The sequence below is a fragment of the Sinocyclocheilus grahami genome, unplaced genomic scaffold (genome assembly GCF_001515645.1).
Source record: "Sinocyclocheilus grahami isolate Dianchi unplaced genomic scaffold, SAMN03320097.WGS_v1.1 scaffold193.1, whole genome shotgun sequence".
Taxonomy (NCBI): Eukaryota; Metazoa; Chordata; class Actinopteri; order Cypriniformes; family Cyprinidae; genus Sinocyclocheilus; species Sinocyclocheilus grahami.
Genome location: NW_015505372.1, coordinates 524,178 through 539,983, shown reverse-complemented (window position 1 = coordinate 539,983; position 15,806 = coordinate 524,178). Strand labels below are relative to the sequence as shown.

General features: G+C 38.0%; 1 protein-coding gene across 1 annotated transcript in view; it reads right to left on the bottom strand.

Moving 5' to 3' along the window:
* The window catches only part of LOC107594945 (catenin alpha-1), a 123,827-nt gene extending 108,976 nt beyond the window's left edge, over positions 1–14,851 (bottom strand). The window contains exons 1-4 of the mRNA XM_016285176.1: positions 14,550–14,851; positions 13,056–13,164; positions 12,769–12,964; positions 3,510–3,676 (exon numbers count right to left, since the gene is read on the bottom strand). Of these exons, the coding sequence (XP_016140662.1) occupies positions 3,510–3,676; positions 12,769–12,964; positions 13,056–13,160 (468 nt within the window). The 5' untranslated portion in view covers positions 13,161–13,164; positions 14,550–14,851. The remainder of the gene's footprint in view (positions 1–3,509; positions 3,677–12,768; positions 12,965–13,055; positions 13,165–14,549) is intronic.
* Positions 14,852–15,806: the final 955 nt, after the last annotated feature.

The window sequence follows — 15,806 nt, the reverse complement described above, 5'->3', positions numbered from 1 at the left end:
ATACATACACACACACACACACACACACACACACATCAGTGTTTCCCACAGACTCTATTTGTGGCAGCATATATATATATGCAAATTCATTCTCTGCCAGGAGGTGACGCTTATGGTGCATTCACACCAGACGGGGGATAGTTTGTAGTGTGTGCATCTCCTTTTCGTCTAGTTCCATAATTTTGATATCGATAGGAACAATATTTGTAAAAGCCTCAAACTGCCAAGAATGCCCACAACAGATGTCTGTACCTACAAACTTCTGAAAAATGAATTTACCAAGTCTATGAAACCTCCTCCTATAAAACTAATATTTTAGGGTGAAAAAACTGCACAAATAAATTAATGTTCATGTTTTATTTGTATTTAGTCTTCATACAAACAAAACAATTTGAAATCACTGTCAAATAAAATGTAAAAGACACTCAGGCTCATCTTAATATTAAAATATTAATAACATTAATTATATAATAATATATTTATATTTAAAACACCTGCGCTGCGTTTTGATTTTGAAACGTGCAGTGCTCATGTTTATTCAACTAAGTCAAACGCCACAAATAAATCAATGTTTGGGAAACACTGATAATGTGCATCAAAATATCGGAAATGTTTAAAAAAAAATCACTTATTGAAAAAAATTATATTGCCATATATATTGATATTAAATAATTGTCCAGCCCTAGTTACTAGCCATATTGACTAGCCTGACATCGTTTGGGCTGCCTTGTTGAGCACAGTGGCACTGAGAACATTATATTTCACACACTTTATTTTATTTTCCAAATGTAATAGGATTAGTCCAACGAATCGTTCGGTTTGTAATGCGTACCAAACCAAAATCCTCGTACAGAACGGTTCAATACGAATACGTGTTTCGTTACCATAGACTGTAAAAATATATGGACGTAGTGTCCGTGACATCACTCGTAGGTTTCAGAAGAGCATTTTTGAAGCCTAAAGTGGACGGAGCTGACCGCCGCCATCTCTGCAGCACGTCACTCCCGGATAATCGAAAATGGGCAAGGCGGCAGGACGTGGGTGAAGCTGAGGTGCTAGTTGCTGAAACCACGCCCGTCTATGGTGACAGCAGTGCTGCTGTGCAAAGACAAAACACCATAACTTCGTTTTTGGTCGAAATAAGTTATTGATAATTTTGGGACATATATGACCTCCTTTATCATGTGTATAAGTATCATGGAGAAAAGCCCAGGAGAAACCAAGGCAGAACACAGTATCATCAGTTACCGCTCTTTGACTTTGTTTTAGATCGTTAGAAGTTCAGAAGTTACAGTGCTCCGCATTCGTTTAGCCGGCCGTCAGTATTACTGTGCCAGCCTGGAGTTGTACGGTATTCTGCCTTTGTTTTATTGTCCATTAAAGTCTGCCGCGTTTAAATTATGGTGTGACTTGTGTACTTCCATACATCTGTCGGCACTTCTTTAGACAAACAAATGTGATCGATCGCAATCTAACAAACTGATCCATATAACAAAGCACTGTAAACAAGCAATGACTAGATAACTTGGCAACAATAATTAATCGTAAATAATCTTAAAAAAATATATATATTTTTATAATGCAGATGCCAGCTGTCAGTCTAGGGCTGCCCACTTCTACACGTGTGAGGAGTCGAATGCCATGACAGCGTATCACACAAAATCAGTAACTGTTCACAATTAAATCAGTTTCCTACATTTTCTTGTAAATTGATAAAAAAACTTTGCAATGAACGTCATCGGAGATGTTTAATTCACAATCATTCTGAGCATTATTCCTGCTGGCGTTCACATCAATCCACAAGTCATTCTAAGGTTAAGCTATTTTCATTCAGTTCGATGTAAATACAATAGGCTAAGTATGTCTTGCATCCTTTAATATTAGCGAACACTGCAAATAAATTGGTTGCAAAACGGTATCCACTCACGTTTAACTTTGTCTGGTTGTTACGGTCAGAAGAAAAAACTGAATTACATTACTATATGTTATAGCCTAGCCAATGATCACTTGATTTTATACAGATGTTACTATAATGATTCTGTAAATGGTGATCAGCACCCAAATATTGTATGTGGAAGCTACTGCCTTTTGCCTTGGCGTGATTTTGCAGACAGTGCAAAGGCAGAGTATCTACAATAACTTCAAAATAGCGGTAAAAATCAAGTTTGAGAATTTTCACTAAAACATCTAATTGCCAGATTTTCAGTGTCCTACCCATAATGAATTTTTTCTGGACAAATAAAAATCTTTAAAGCCATTTTCTAACTTTCACAGTCTAGTGAGTTTCACACTCTGGAGCAGAGCAGCAATCCACCTGTCAATCAAGTGGCCACGCCCTTAAGTATGCAGAACTTTAAGGCTTAATAATTAGAAAGAGTAGAAAAGTGCAAGGTTTCTAAAAAATAATGAATAGAGCATAATATATAGGCTACAACAAGGTTTAATCTAGCCACAGAGGAACACAACCGGGGTTGCCTCATATAAAGAGATGTAATCCCCAAAACAGAGCTTCCCACTTGCGCAATACGGAAATATATGCTAAGCGTGCTACTTATCTTTGTCGACCTGGCAACCATGTGTACGCGCTCTCTCGCCACTGTGGATAAACGCGCTTGCTTTCTGAAAACACTGGTTAGCTTGCAGTTTAGCAATCTCCACTTCAATATTCTATTCTCAGAAAAGAGTAATTCATCAAGTGTTCATTTATGAGAGAAAGAGAGAGAGGCGGTGTATGTATGAATTACCACCGTTTTGCCGCGTTTCTCTAACAGTGAAGCTGTGGCTTTAATTTCTTTAGAAACAATGATGTTACCAGCTCCTTGTTGAGAAAGTTAATGTAGCTCTTGAGCGATTAAGCTATTTAGTTGATAAAACGGCGGGGCAGCACTAAAAATTGTGTTCTTGAATGTCTGAGTGCGGCCGCAGCGTGATCTGTGTGAGTGAATGAACGTGTGCGCGTTATCCATGAAGATGGATGGACATACAAATTTTCTGCCCCCATATCTTGAATTTTGTAATCATCCTTAATGCATTTTAATAGACTGAATTATGCAGTGAAAGAACACACTCTAAATACGCACGTGCACTTTTTAACCCATTAGACTTCATCACGTAATGTGTGCACTGCGTAGGTGTTTTGTTTGGTTTTTGCAAAATACTCGATAATGTCAAATTGCAAAAAATCATTAAACCAACAATTACGATATTATCGCAGATGATATATAATCGCACACCCCTATGCCTCATATGTTTATGTAAACCAATATACATTTTATCAGGCTATTAAAGTTAAAACAGTCAGAATTTATTTAAAATACCAATTTACTGTAACATCATAAATGTCTTTACTGTCATTTTTGATCAATGTGATTTATGCTTGGCTGAATAAAAAGTATTAAACTTACTGTCAAAACCTTTTAACGGTAGTGTATGACAGCTTGAGTAAATAACATTTTCACTTTTTGGTGAACCAACCTTTTAAAGGGTAAACGTGTGTGCATATGTCTCACCAGTTTGAGCTGAAGCAGAAGCTGGTACACATCAGCCATGTCCGCCAGTACAAGCAGATGAGTGACAGCAGAAAGAAGGGCACGTGCAGCACGGACCATGTTGCCTCTCTTCACTGAAGAACAGGGATCCTCTGCAAACTCTCCTGAGGCCAACTTCATGGATTCTCCTACAGAAAAACAGTCATACACAGAGTCTGATTATTAGTTTTAATTCGTCCTTTCATAGCCTTCATGATGCAAGAGTAGCAAGGTCAATGAAATGATCATTTCCCAACGTGGAAGTTGCCATAACAGATAATTCAACATCTGAAGATGCAATTACTTCCAAAAAGGCCTTTTGAAATGCAAAAGACTGGGACCTAATTATTGTCTGTTATTTGATTAAAATCCCTTTCTGTTAATTGACCATGATAATACCATCCAAAGTCACTTGCAAGCAGTGTTAATTTTGACAGCAAATTTTGATTTAGTTTTAGTCATAGTCTTTTGACTAAAATGCCATTTAGTTTTAATCATTTTAGTCATCTGAAATGTTTTTAGTTTTAGTCAACTAAATCTACAGTAAATTTAGTAGGCTAAAATATAATGGGTTTAGTTACAGTGCATTTATTAAGCATTTCTCTAAAATTTCCAAACTCATATAGGTTTGATATTAAGGTTTTATCATGGTTTAACTGCAGTGACACACAACATGCCTTTATGTTAAAATAAAAACCACTTCTCAAAGAACAAGAACATGGTCTTCTTTTTAATGAAATACCAATGGTATTATAGGCTAATTATGCATTCTTTATAGCAGCTTGTTCACCATATTCTTCATTCTTTTAAGAAGACATTTATTTCTATAAATAAATTTAGATTAATCTTTAAGGCTACTAAAGTTTTTCAGTCAAGAGCAGTGCGTGATTTTCTGTCTTTCTTTTGTTGCTTGATTAACATCAATGACTCGGACAATAGCAACTAAATTAGGCTGCTGTCTCTTTAAAACCGAATGCACAGCTGCAATGGATGCAATGTACTGATACATGTTCACTTAAGACGTAATCAACTGCATTTACGTGAATACTCGTCAAAACAGACAATTCGACATCGTTTTGGGTGTAATTCTCCGCTAATGCGACGCAAAAGAGTACTCGCGTGCTGTGAGACGCGCTTTCTGTTTGTGTAGTATGCTTCAGTGTCTGCGCTCAGAAAACCGGACCGAATTGAGTTCTCGTGCGTCGTCAGATTTATCAATGTCTGCTCTTCTCTTACACATTGACATTTTTTTACGTTTTATGCAAACAAACCCAAGTAAACAATGAGCACGACAGGAGAAAAACACCAATAATCCCCTGCAACAAAGGGCTACATGGTGAGCTGTGAGACTTAAACCAACAATCCAGGCGGTAGGTCTGATTCAGCCACCCTGCAGTCTGTCATAAGAGCAGAGCCAACCACTTTACACAAGAACAACCACAAGGTCAAATAGAGCTAATCACCAGGCCAGCGGGTTTTCATGTTCAAGGATAATGCCAGTGGTTGGGGGGGGGGGGGACAGGTTAATTGCATTAGGATTTCATTTTGTGAAATGCTAGATGGAGACGCAAGTCAGAAGCAGTGAAACATGATGGTGAAAGCAAAAGCTCGATTCATGTCTACTTATAGCCAGAGCTCTGTGACACATGCTAGCACACCAAATGAGTCCTTTCAGAGAAGGTCGAGTCCCTGGGATAACACTGACGTCTTATCTGATGTGCCTGCAAAAGGGTGTCATCACTTGCCTTCACATCCCAGTTGGCTCATGTTGAAACCTTTTGAATGTGACAAAGCAGAGCATTTTAACAGCAGCTTAAAATACTGAAATGAATAAGTGCTGCCGTGCGACCACAAACCTCTTATTCGACACAGTTTCAGGTTGTCAAATGCGTCGGCAAATGAATTGAACGTACTCGTGCAGATCTCCACATCCCACTCAAGCCATACTTAAAAAAATTAAAAAAGCCTGCAATGAACATGGCCAAGAGTGCAAGTAATGGCCAAAATCAAAACTAGACTCGACTGAAATTGACTCAATGAAAAGAGAGAAAAATCTATTTGAGGGGGCAGTGAATAAGAGCTTTGTGCTCGAGAGGGGGTCTCATTCCTTCCTTTGTTGATGTTTGGAATCATGCGCACAGTGTTCCCTGGTAACAGGAAGCAAGTCTCACAGAATGATGGTAACAAGATTTTCTGGGTTATTGCGCAAGCAGTGGTTGCCACACACTGAATAGTATCTCTAAGAACCTTTCTATTTTTACCAATCACTTAAAAATAAATTCACCCCACCATATACCACACAAAAAGAACTAAGGTCTCCAGGACTGTCATTCCCTCCTGAGGGAGCAATCAATAAGACTATTTTCATGGGCCTGATAGTGATCAGTGCACCCATAATAAACTCACATCTATTACTTCTAAGGTAGCTCTCACAAGAGGACCACAGAAGCTTGTGATGAAATGTTGAAAGTGGATGTCTAAAGGCGGCACTATGAGCATCCAGATACCATGGAGGGAAGGCAGACGGCATTATCATTCCCAGCATCCTTCATCTGTCCCATCTAAAGGTGCAAAGCAATTAAAATCGGTTTCTACAGTAAATAATACTCATTCTAGCCAGGAGACATGCTAATGTTGCACATTAGTGATGCGCGGATGGCGGTTATATTCGTGGGCGCTGCGGATAATCCGCGGATCGGGTGGGTCGGGTAATAAAAAAAAATGCATTCTGATTTTTTGCGGGTGGGTCGCGGGTGGATAAAATCATTAATTATACAAGTATTAACTACATTTTCTAAATTATGAACGTGTTTTAAATAGGCTACAGAAATTGAATAAACTGTAAATTAACATTAAAAGTTATTCAACAAAACATTATTTAGTCAAGAGCAGTAAGGGATTTTGTTGTTTGATTAACATTAATAAAAGACGGCACAGCTTTATTAAGCTGCTGTCACAAGACCTACTTCACGGATCCAATACTGATACTCATTAACTTAAGACAAAACTGACAGTAGCCTACTTTCTTAATTTGGTACTGACAGTACGCACTTTGGATGTGACTGTGCGCACGCGCCTCTGGAGAGCACGAGCACCGAATGGCTTAAAAAGACGTGAAAATAATAAATTTGTCACAAAAATGCAACAATGACCGAAAAATCTGTCAACTGCGAGCTAAAATCTTCTATCACAGAGTGCAGCAGCTCTAGATGCGTCGATGTGTAGAGAAAGTCAAAGAGAGAAGACGCGGTACAGCTGAATCACCTACGCTGTTTTCATCTGATGGTTTGTGTGGATTTATTTACTCATCTAACCTACTCGCCATATTGAATAAAGGTTTTGCAGTAATTTCCCTCATTTTAAAGTCGAAAGCTGTGGGAATGAGTAATGCGATGTATGCGCAATCCCACAACGAAATTCAGGATCTGATTAAACAATTCTATTATACAGAGAATTGTGAAATAGATTTTCATGCTTTTTTATTTTTACATAAACCTGGAAATTGCTTTTCAATTACTTTTCCAGGTTTTTCATGAATGTACGAACCCTATTGTGATGATCGTGTTTATCTAAATCAGACAAAAATACAGGTGCGGGCAGGTTTGGCAGGTGGATAATTTATTTGAAGCTGCGGATTCGGGTGACATTTTAGCTCATCCGCGCATCACTATGGCACGTATACATGCAGCAGACAATTCTAGAGCTGTTAGGGAGAAAACCGTTCAAGGATTTGGTGGTTTCTAACGTGCATTATGCAACGATTACATTTAGCCGACTCGCAGAACAGCTGGTAAGCAACAGCTGGGTACCGGGATCTCTTTTCAATCTAGGGAAGCTTTAACCCCACTCAATGGTGGCATTATCAGTCGAACCACGCATGGTCGAGCAAAACTGCATAGCTGACAGTCTCCGCCACCAGCGAGCAACAGTGTCTGTATTCCACAACCAATGACAGCATAGCAAAACCAATGTGACATTCCCCAGCATCACAGCAGCGTGCTAGCCAGCGCTTGACAGATTTTACAGCCCAAACTAAGCTAATAAACACTGAGTGCCGAGTCTGAAACTGACAAAGATGTTATTCCAGCAAGTGATAAGTGGGTTGAGCCTGCACTCTGCATCTCAGAAGTGCGAAATGCCACACTAATTCCAGAAGAAGGTGGCATTCCGGCCAAGCAGGCTCACTCACTTTGAAAGAGAACGTATGGTGATGACTTTATGGCTACAGGTTATTTCTGTCACAAGCCAACAGACATGGGCTGAAGTCTTGCATAAGTAAAGCGTCACCTTATCCACATCTGACATCACCTTTGACAACTGGCAGACTCCATGTACATATGCAAGTTGTTTTGCTCGTTTTCTCATTCTTGGCAACAGAGCATAAATAAAAATATCTTAAAGGATCAGCTCAGCAAGTCGAGGCAAGCTGTTCGCTAATGAATGTGACAATCCCTCCTCAGCAGAGGGAGCACAGCCATATACCAAGGATAAGTTAGCAATCGGTATCAAAAATCCAATGCAAATTTACACCATAAACTGAAGGCCTCTAAACTCATGCTGATATGATGAGCACTTTTTTAACGAAGTTAGTAATGTTGCTGTTTGAGCATAAACAATATCTGCAAAGTTACGAAGCTGAAAGTTCAATGCAAATGGTTATATCATCTTTTAAAATTCTGGAAGTTTAATGCCTACAAAAACGGCTGGTAGGGACTACAACAAGTTACTTCCCGGATTCGTAACATCACAAACCCAGATAAACCCCGCCCTCGGGCAAAGGCAGCAAAGGGGGCGATGCCATGCTGCGCTGCTTTAGAGAAGAGGAAGAGAAAACTAGAGGTGCATGTAAAAATGTTCACATATGAATCGCGATTCTGTCTTCTAACGATTCTAATGGATTCACAGTTTCAAAATCAATGTTCAAAAGCAACGGTTCTCAATACTGTTCCTCGCGTTCCCCTGCTCTGCATCTCTCGCTCTCAGCTCCAACAATGAACTGTTCCAATTATACACTTATTTTCACATAGCTACTGTATTAAAGCTTTAATCAGGATAAAACCATATATTAAAAGCTAACATAAGCAGTAGCATTTACAACAGCGTATCTAAAAGTATGACAACAACAAACAAAAAACATAGGCCTACCATTAAAAGCCATGCTTGCACAGGATCTGCACGATCCTCTTCAATAATATCCTCTGCTTCTCAATCAGGCTCAAACTGATAAGCGATATTATCGATGCCGTTGTTTACAATACAACCGGAGCACATGCCGCTGAAGTGAGGGGCGGGATGTTTAGATGCGCACTAGAGACAGTTGAGCCAATCACAACACACTGGGCTAGCTAACCAATCAGAGCCCATCGCCTATTTCTGAGAGCGGGGCTTCATAAAAACAGGAAAAGATCAGCCCGTTTCTCAGAGAAGGGACAGAGCTGTGTGGAATAAAGGTAAATTATGGGAAAAATAATTATTATTTTTTTTAAAAGCATTAACATGTTAGACTGCACCCCATAAACACAATCAAGCCTAGAAAAAAAAAAAAACTGTGAACCACCACTTTAAGTCAAACGAAAATGTGCGCTAACTAGAGCGTTGCAGTGATCGCGTCTCGATATCAGCAGGATTGTAATTTTAAAAAATGCATGGCGCAAGGTATGGAGAAATGAGGAGTTGTGCAATTTGACAGGGTTAAACCCTTCTATTAACCGGTCTTCTCTATCCTCTTTTCGTAAGGAGACATGGCAGAGATACCAGTGATGTTCTGTAATGAGAACGAACAGCATGAGATTGAGTGAGGGGATATACAGGACAACAGTCTTGGGGGCGAGGGGGTTGGGGTACACACTCCATTGCACGATAGCAGCAACTCTGATAGCACAAGCCAAGCCCTCTTAATTCAAAAATCCATCCACACATTCAGATAAGCACAGACAGATAATGAAATCAGGAAATGAAACCACTGATTAAAGCCATTACTCGAATTAGGATATTCAACACTAGGCAACACTAAGGCTGTGTATTGACACTAGGGGTGTCGCGATATACCGGTATTGTCGATAACCACAATATTTAAAATGCACAGGACACTCATGATAACAACACACAAATAGCCTAATCCAGCGCCAGTACCTGGTTGACCTCCCGGGTGGCAGTATTGCGCCTTAATGCTGACACCTGTTAAACAAGACGACGCAGCACACAGCCGCGCTACTGAGAAGAACCATGTTCAAACAGTAAGTTGCCATTATTTTACTAGTCATGGAATGGGAAACGTTACATTAACCTGTTAACAGCGGTTTCCTGTGTTCATATATTTTAATAAGTACCGCGTTTTCTTTACTCGTCTAATTTTTGTATTTGTATTCGCAATCAAGTCATGACCAATACATGTGCGTAGCACTTGATTTCTTTGTTTAAATCTATTGCATGATTAAAATATTTAGAAAAACTGAACGACCACATTGCTACATTAAACTCTGTAAAATGTTAAGTTGGTCGCAGTGCCATGCACTTAATGCCTCATCTGCGGCCGTTCTAGACACACATTAAAACAGAATTAGAAACGTGTTAACTGCATGACTAACTATAGGTTAAAGAGATTAAAATACAGGTACGCAAGTTAACAGGTTAAAGTATCAGTTTTGGTGTTAATATTTATTCATCATACTGTTGAACTTGACACTACTTTCTCTCTTGTTATTCCATAGGGAGTTTCAAAGAGGACCGAGAAAGTCAGAGTATCCTTATGTTCATTGGGTAAAGAGAAAAACTAAATAAAGTAAAAATTAATTTGGCTGGTTCCCCAAGGTTTCTATAGATATCGCGATATATCAATATCGTGAAATACTTTGGCCACAATAACCGTGGTGTGAAAAACCTAATATCGTGACAGCCCTAATTGACATTTTTTTCAGATTCAAAAACTTTAAATTTGATTCGATATTGATTTGTTTGGATATATCAGGTACAGTATAACTTAATAATAATGAGATATGAGAAATAATGATCAGCACTCAACTGTGTACAAAAAAAAACTGAATTACATGTAAGGTAAGCAATAAGCAAAAAATCTCAAAACTGAGTTATATACAAAGATTTAAACTGCACATATTTTAGTATAACTTCATATCTATTTATTTATATAATTATGTTTCTACTCCAACTTGTTGCTGAAACAAACATTTAAACCGGCGGCTGTCAAAAACTTATTCAAACATACATTAATCAAGTAAGTCAAAGTCATGCACTAACATACTCGGTAGTAAAAACCTTACTTACAGGTTAAGTCAAAGAATAATAAATAACAAATATATTGCATATATTTAGTAAAATGCTCCTCTATAGAGTCATTTGTTCTAGCTAACTAACGAGCTATGGGCATTTCTTGGGGTAAATGTAACGTTATGTTTCATGCTATTATACAAGCTGTTTTTACTGACGTCTTGCTGCGGCTAAATCACTGATTGAGCGATTACATAGGACATGATACATCTCAGTACATAGAACCATTTCTTTGAACATACTTTCTGATGTTCATTCATGTTGATTTCAAGCAAAAACTAGCAGTACATCAAAAAAAGATGATTATTGGATAGACGGCAAGATGAAGTTTTGTTCACACAAAAAACAGAAAAACAACAGAAATTAACATAACTAAAAGACTGATCTTGAAATTGATATCAGCTCCTCAAACTTAATACCGTCAACCCAACCCTAGTTAACACTAGGCATGGGCCGGTATGAGATTTTGACGGTATGATAATCTTAAGCAAAAATATCACTGTTTCACAGTATCACGGTATTGTCGTTACAGCTCTAAAATGTGTTATCTTTAAATGACTGGGTAAAAAAATAAAAAATACAACACAATATATTTTGTTTTTGAGCAACATACAGAATATTAGGAACAGTAGAATGTTTATTTTTTCTTTGATTTGTTTCCTAAAAAGAAAAATAAAGACTGACATCTTTATTTAACCTAAATCTGTAATTAGTTATTTTAGTTATATAAATCAAATACATATAATTTAGTTATATAATTTCATATACATAACTTGATTTAATAATAACCCAATTTGAAGCAAAAACAGAATGTTCTGACTAGCTTTGTGAAATTTTACTACATGCCTGAATGAAGCAAACAGCAGAAGCTCTGAATGAGATGCAGATTCATATTGGCCGAATACCTCAAGTTAGAGCTGGACGATATGGCCAAAATTTATATAACGATATATTTCTTTATTTCGGTCAATACGATATAATTCCGATATCGATATGAACACTATTTTAAAAAGCCTTGTAAAAACTGCCAAGAACACCCACAACAGATGTCTGTGCACACAAACTTATGAAAAATTAATTTGCCAAGTCTGTGACACCTCATATAAAACTTTAGAGGAAAAAAAACAGCACAAATAAATTAATGTTCACCTTTTATTTGTATTTAGCCTTCATACAAACAAGAAATGTGAAATTACTGTCAAATAAACATCTCAGACTCACCTTATTAATTATTAATATCTTCTAACATACCTGTCAAAAGTTTTTGAACAGTAAGATTTTTATTGTTTTTAAAGAATTCTCTTCTGCTCACCAAGCCTGCATTTATTTGATCCAAAATACATTTTGAAATAATTTTACTATTTAAAATAACTCTTTTCTATTTGGAAATATTTTAAAATGCAATTTATTCCTGTGATTTCAAAGCTATATTTTTAGCATCACAGCGTCTTCACGACATGGCGGCAGCAACAATACTACAGCGAGAATAAAAGTTACGCCTTCTTTCTTTGCGTGAACATTTGGGTGGCGTTATGCAAATCTTCCCACATAGTGAGGTAGATATGTGAGGGCGTGTTAGAATGAGCCGTTTTAGGTAGGCATGGTTGACTCAACTTTTATAAAGAGTATCTCTTTGGATTTGAGACTTTAGTCTTTGCAACTTTACAGATCTTCTTTATGCACCAAGAGTTTCTAACACTTCAAAGAGAAAGGAAAAATTGAAATCGCATCATATGACCCCTTTAATATGAACTATACAGAGACAAGATGAAAACAAAATACCACTTACACTTTTCTGAAGACGGTCAGTTCCCCTCAGAAACAGTCATATAAACCTCCAAATCAATATTGAGGATTTTCTTCCAATAGTTTGTGCATCATGAACAGTGAGTGATCTGCCTGCTACAGTATTTTTCTCCGTGCGTCACACCTTAACACACTTCTCTTTTTTGCATACCTTGCTTGCGGACATCCTCCACCGCTGCGGTCAGCTCGTCCTTTAAGAACTGGCTCTCTTTAGCAATCTTCTCGCCTTTCTCCAGGAAGTTCTGGGTGGCTGTCTCCACAGAGGCTGCCAGAACGTGAGCCTTCTTGGAGCGGCCTTTCTTCTTGTTGGACGGCCCTTTGTTGCTAGAGTTCACAAGAGTGGTGACCTGCAAATTGTGCAAGAAAAATCTAAGGAAAAGAGTGACCTTTGGTGATTAATGCAACAACTGAGGGTGAAATCTGGAAAAGTAGTCTGACCTGGGTAACCAAGGGCTCCAGCAGTCTTTCCACAGCCAGTGTGCGGATCTCCAGGCTCTTGGGATCCCATTTGAAGTTGATGTTTGCTGTGTTAATGCTCGTCATGTTTCTGAGGAGAGAAAAAGCGATCAATGGATTAAGGTGAGACAGACAAATAAGTGGCCTGGGGCTGTGTCTTTTATCAAATGAAATGTCACATGACAGACTCATATTTAGTGTATGCAATCACTAATTACGTAAACAACCCACACTTATGCCGTCTGAGTAGCTCTGTTGCCCACTCTGCTATTTTCCATTCAAACAGTGACTGCAGTTGTATTGATCAGCAATCTTGCACTGAAGGACAAGGATAATCAGCCTACCCCGAAGGCTCTGCTGTTGTTGCAAGGGGTCTGTCTGCACTAGACAGCCAGACTAAATGGACATTGTTTGCTATATAGGGCAGGGAATGCAGACAAAGTGGGCGAGGTCAGTGTTGCATGACCAACATACTGGGAATAAACCTTTGAATTCAAATGTGTCATACAAAAAGGTAGGACATTCAACTTTGGCCCAAGTAAACTGAATAATACACAAGTAGTTTTATAATAAAAAAAAAAATATATATATATATATATATACAAGAAATGAAACTAAATGAATAATTTATCTATATACAGGCTCATGAGTGGGAAATATTGCTCTTTAGTTTTTTTTTTTTTAGTTTTTTTTGCATAACAAGCAAGAACATGTGTATATTAAAACATCAAATAGAATTCTTTATGTTCCAATGGAACATTATCTCTTACATATCAACAGGTAAAGTGGTCAATAATATCATCTTTTTTGTTATTTTAGATAGACAACACATTATCTCAATAACTGTCTGCATACTGTATTATTATACACTGCTAAAGGCAGAGCTCACAGGAAGGGCCTGATCCATATTTTGTGGTTTAGGCGGAGCCATAAACTCCTCGAATGAATTTTATTCTCTCAAATGCCTTAAGACTATTATCATCATAATCGATTTCAAAAATCCACAACAACACGTACGATAACATTGGTGTGCCCTGTTTTGATCAAAAAACACCTTTAAGAATAAAAACTCCCGACACATTTGTCCTGATACGAGACGTGCCGCTAACGGCTAACTAGCATTCCCTACCAAAGTTTTCAGGATAGTTTCTGTTTCATACTCTTAAGAAGTTTGACTCTTTTGTCCTTTCATGGCCCTTCTAAATTCGTCAAAAGATTACTAACAAAGCGTTTACAAGAAACAAGCCGGTGTTCATTTAGTGTAATATGCAACGACAGAGACAGAAATATCCCAAACATTCCATGAAGTTACAAAACGAGCTAACAATGTAGCCACAAACACACATTCCGCCTTTCTGTCTATCTTGTATTCACAATATAGACATAAATTGAACCAATTATGAAGCAAATTCACTTTTATATTAGTTATATTAAAATGTCATTTAAACTATCCAGACAAAAGCTAAACATACTCACCAAACTGTTGAAATTCCTGTCAGATTCAAAATGGAGGGATGAGACTTTTAAAATACCGTGGTAAAGTTTTTCCGCGTGGTGTAATCCCTCCCAGCGGCTAAACCAAAGCCAAAAGCTATAATCCAATAAAACCTGACTAAAAGAACCCGTTTGAGTGATAAATGTACGAGTTCGTGAAGTATTTAGGAGTTAGTTTGTTTTCCCGTGACTTGAATGCGGAGGATGATGGCGGATTCCCAGCAGCAGTCGCTCAGTGTTATCAGGTGTGTTTGGGAGTGGCTCGATACTCGAGTGAAGTTCAGCTGAGCGCACAGTAGGGGACTTTTAAACACAATGGTATCAGATTAAAAGGTGTGAAAGAATATTTAAATGTGGCGAAATTTGTGAAGGGACTTTTTTACATGATTGTTGACTAAATTTGAAGAGGAAACGTGAATATTCTTTCTTTCTTTCTTTCTCTCTCTCTCTGCTTACTATCAAGTTTCAGTTCAGCTCAGTTCATGTGCTTTATTTATTGATACAACAACAGTAGGCTAAATTTGTTTTACATTTTCACCATAGCTTCACAAACTAAGCAACACGAGATTTATAACGTATAATGAAGAAAGACCAACATAATTAAATATATTAATAAATATAGCCTATATTGTAGGGTGACCATACGTGCCATTTTCCCAGGAATCTTTCCCTTGCCAGGATTTCTATATTGCCTAAAATATCTAGGTTTTGGCTTTGTTTGTGTGTGCAGACCGATCGGTGTATGACATCAAAAGAAATAGAAATCCTGGCCAGGACGCGTCCTGGGAAAATGGCACGTATGGTCACCCTACTACATAGTATATATCTGACCAGCCTAAGATGGTTTGCTAGTCTAATTGGTCTCCCGGGTTGGTTTGTTGGTCACATTAGGAGATTTTGAGGCACATTTCAGCTGGTCAAGCTGGGTGGCCAGTTTGCCAACCAATTGAACACCAGTTTGGTCAGGCTGAGAGACCAGCTTGCTGACCATTTGTACACCAGACTGGAAAGGCTAGGAGACCTTTTTGTGTTTAGATTACTCATTATTAATGATGATACTTAATCTCATGGTCAAATTCATCCTTTATAAAAAAAATCTATGTATGAAAAAGAGGGAGTCGGAAATGCAGTGAATATATGAGCAGCTGGTATGAGATTTTTTTCCTCAGAACACAGTGAGTGCAGCGCATGTGGGTCTGACTCATATAGGAAGTTATTGAGCTGTGAGTCCCAGGCGAG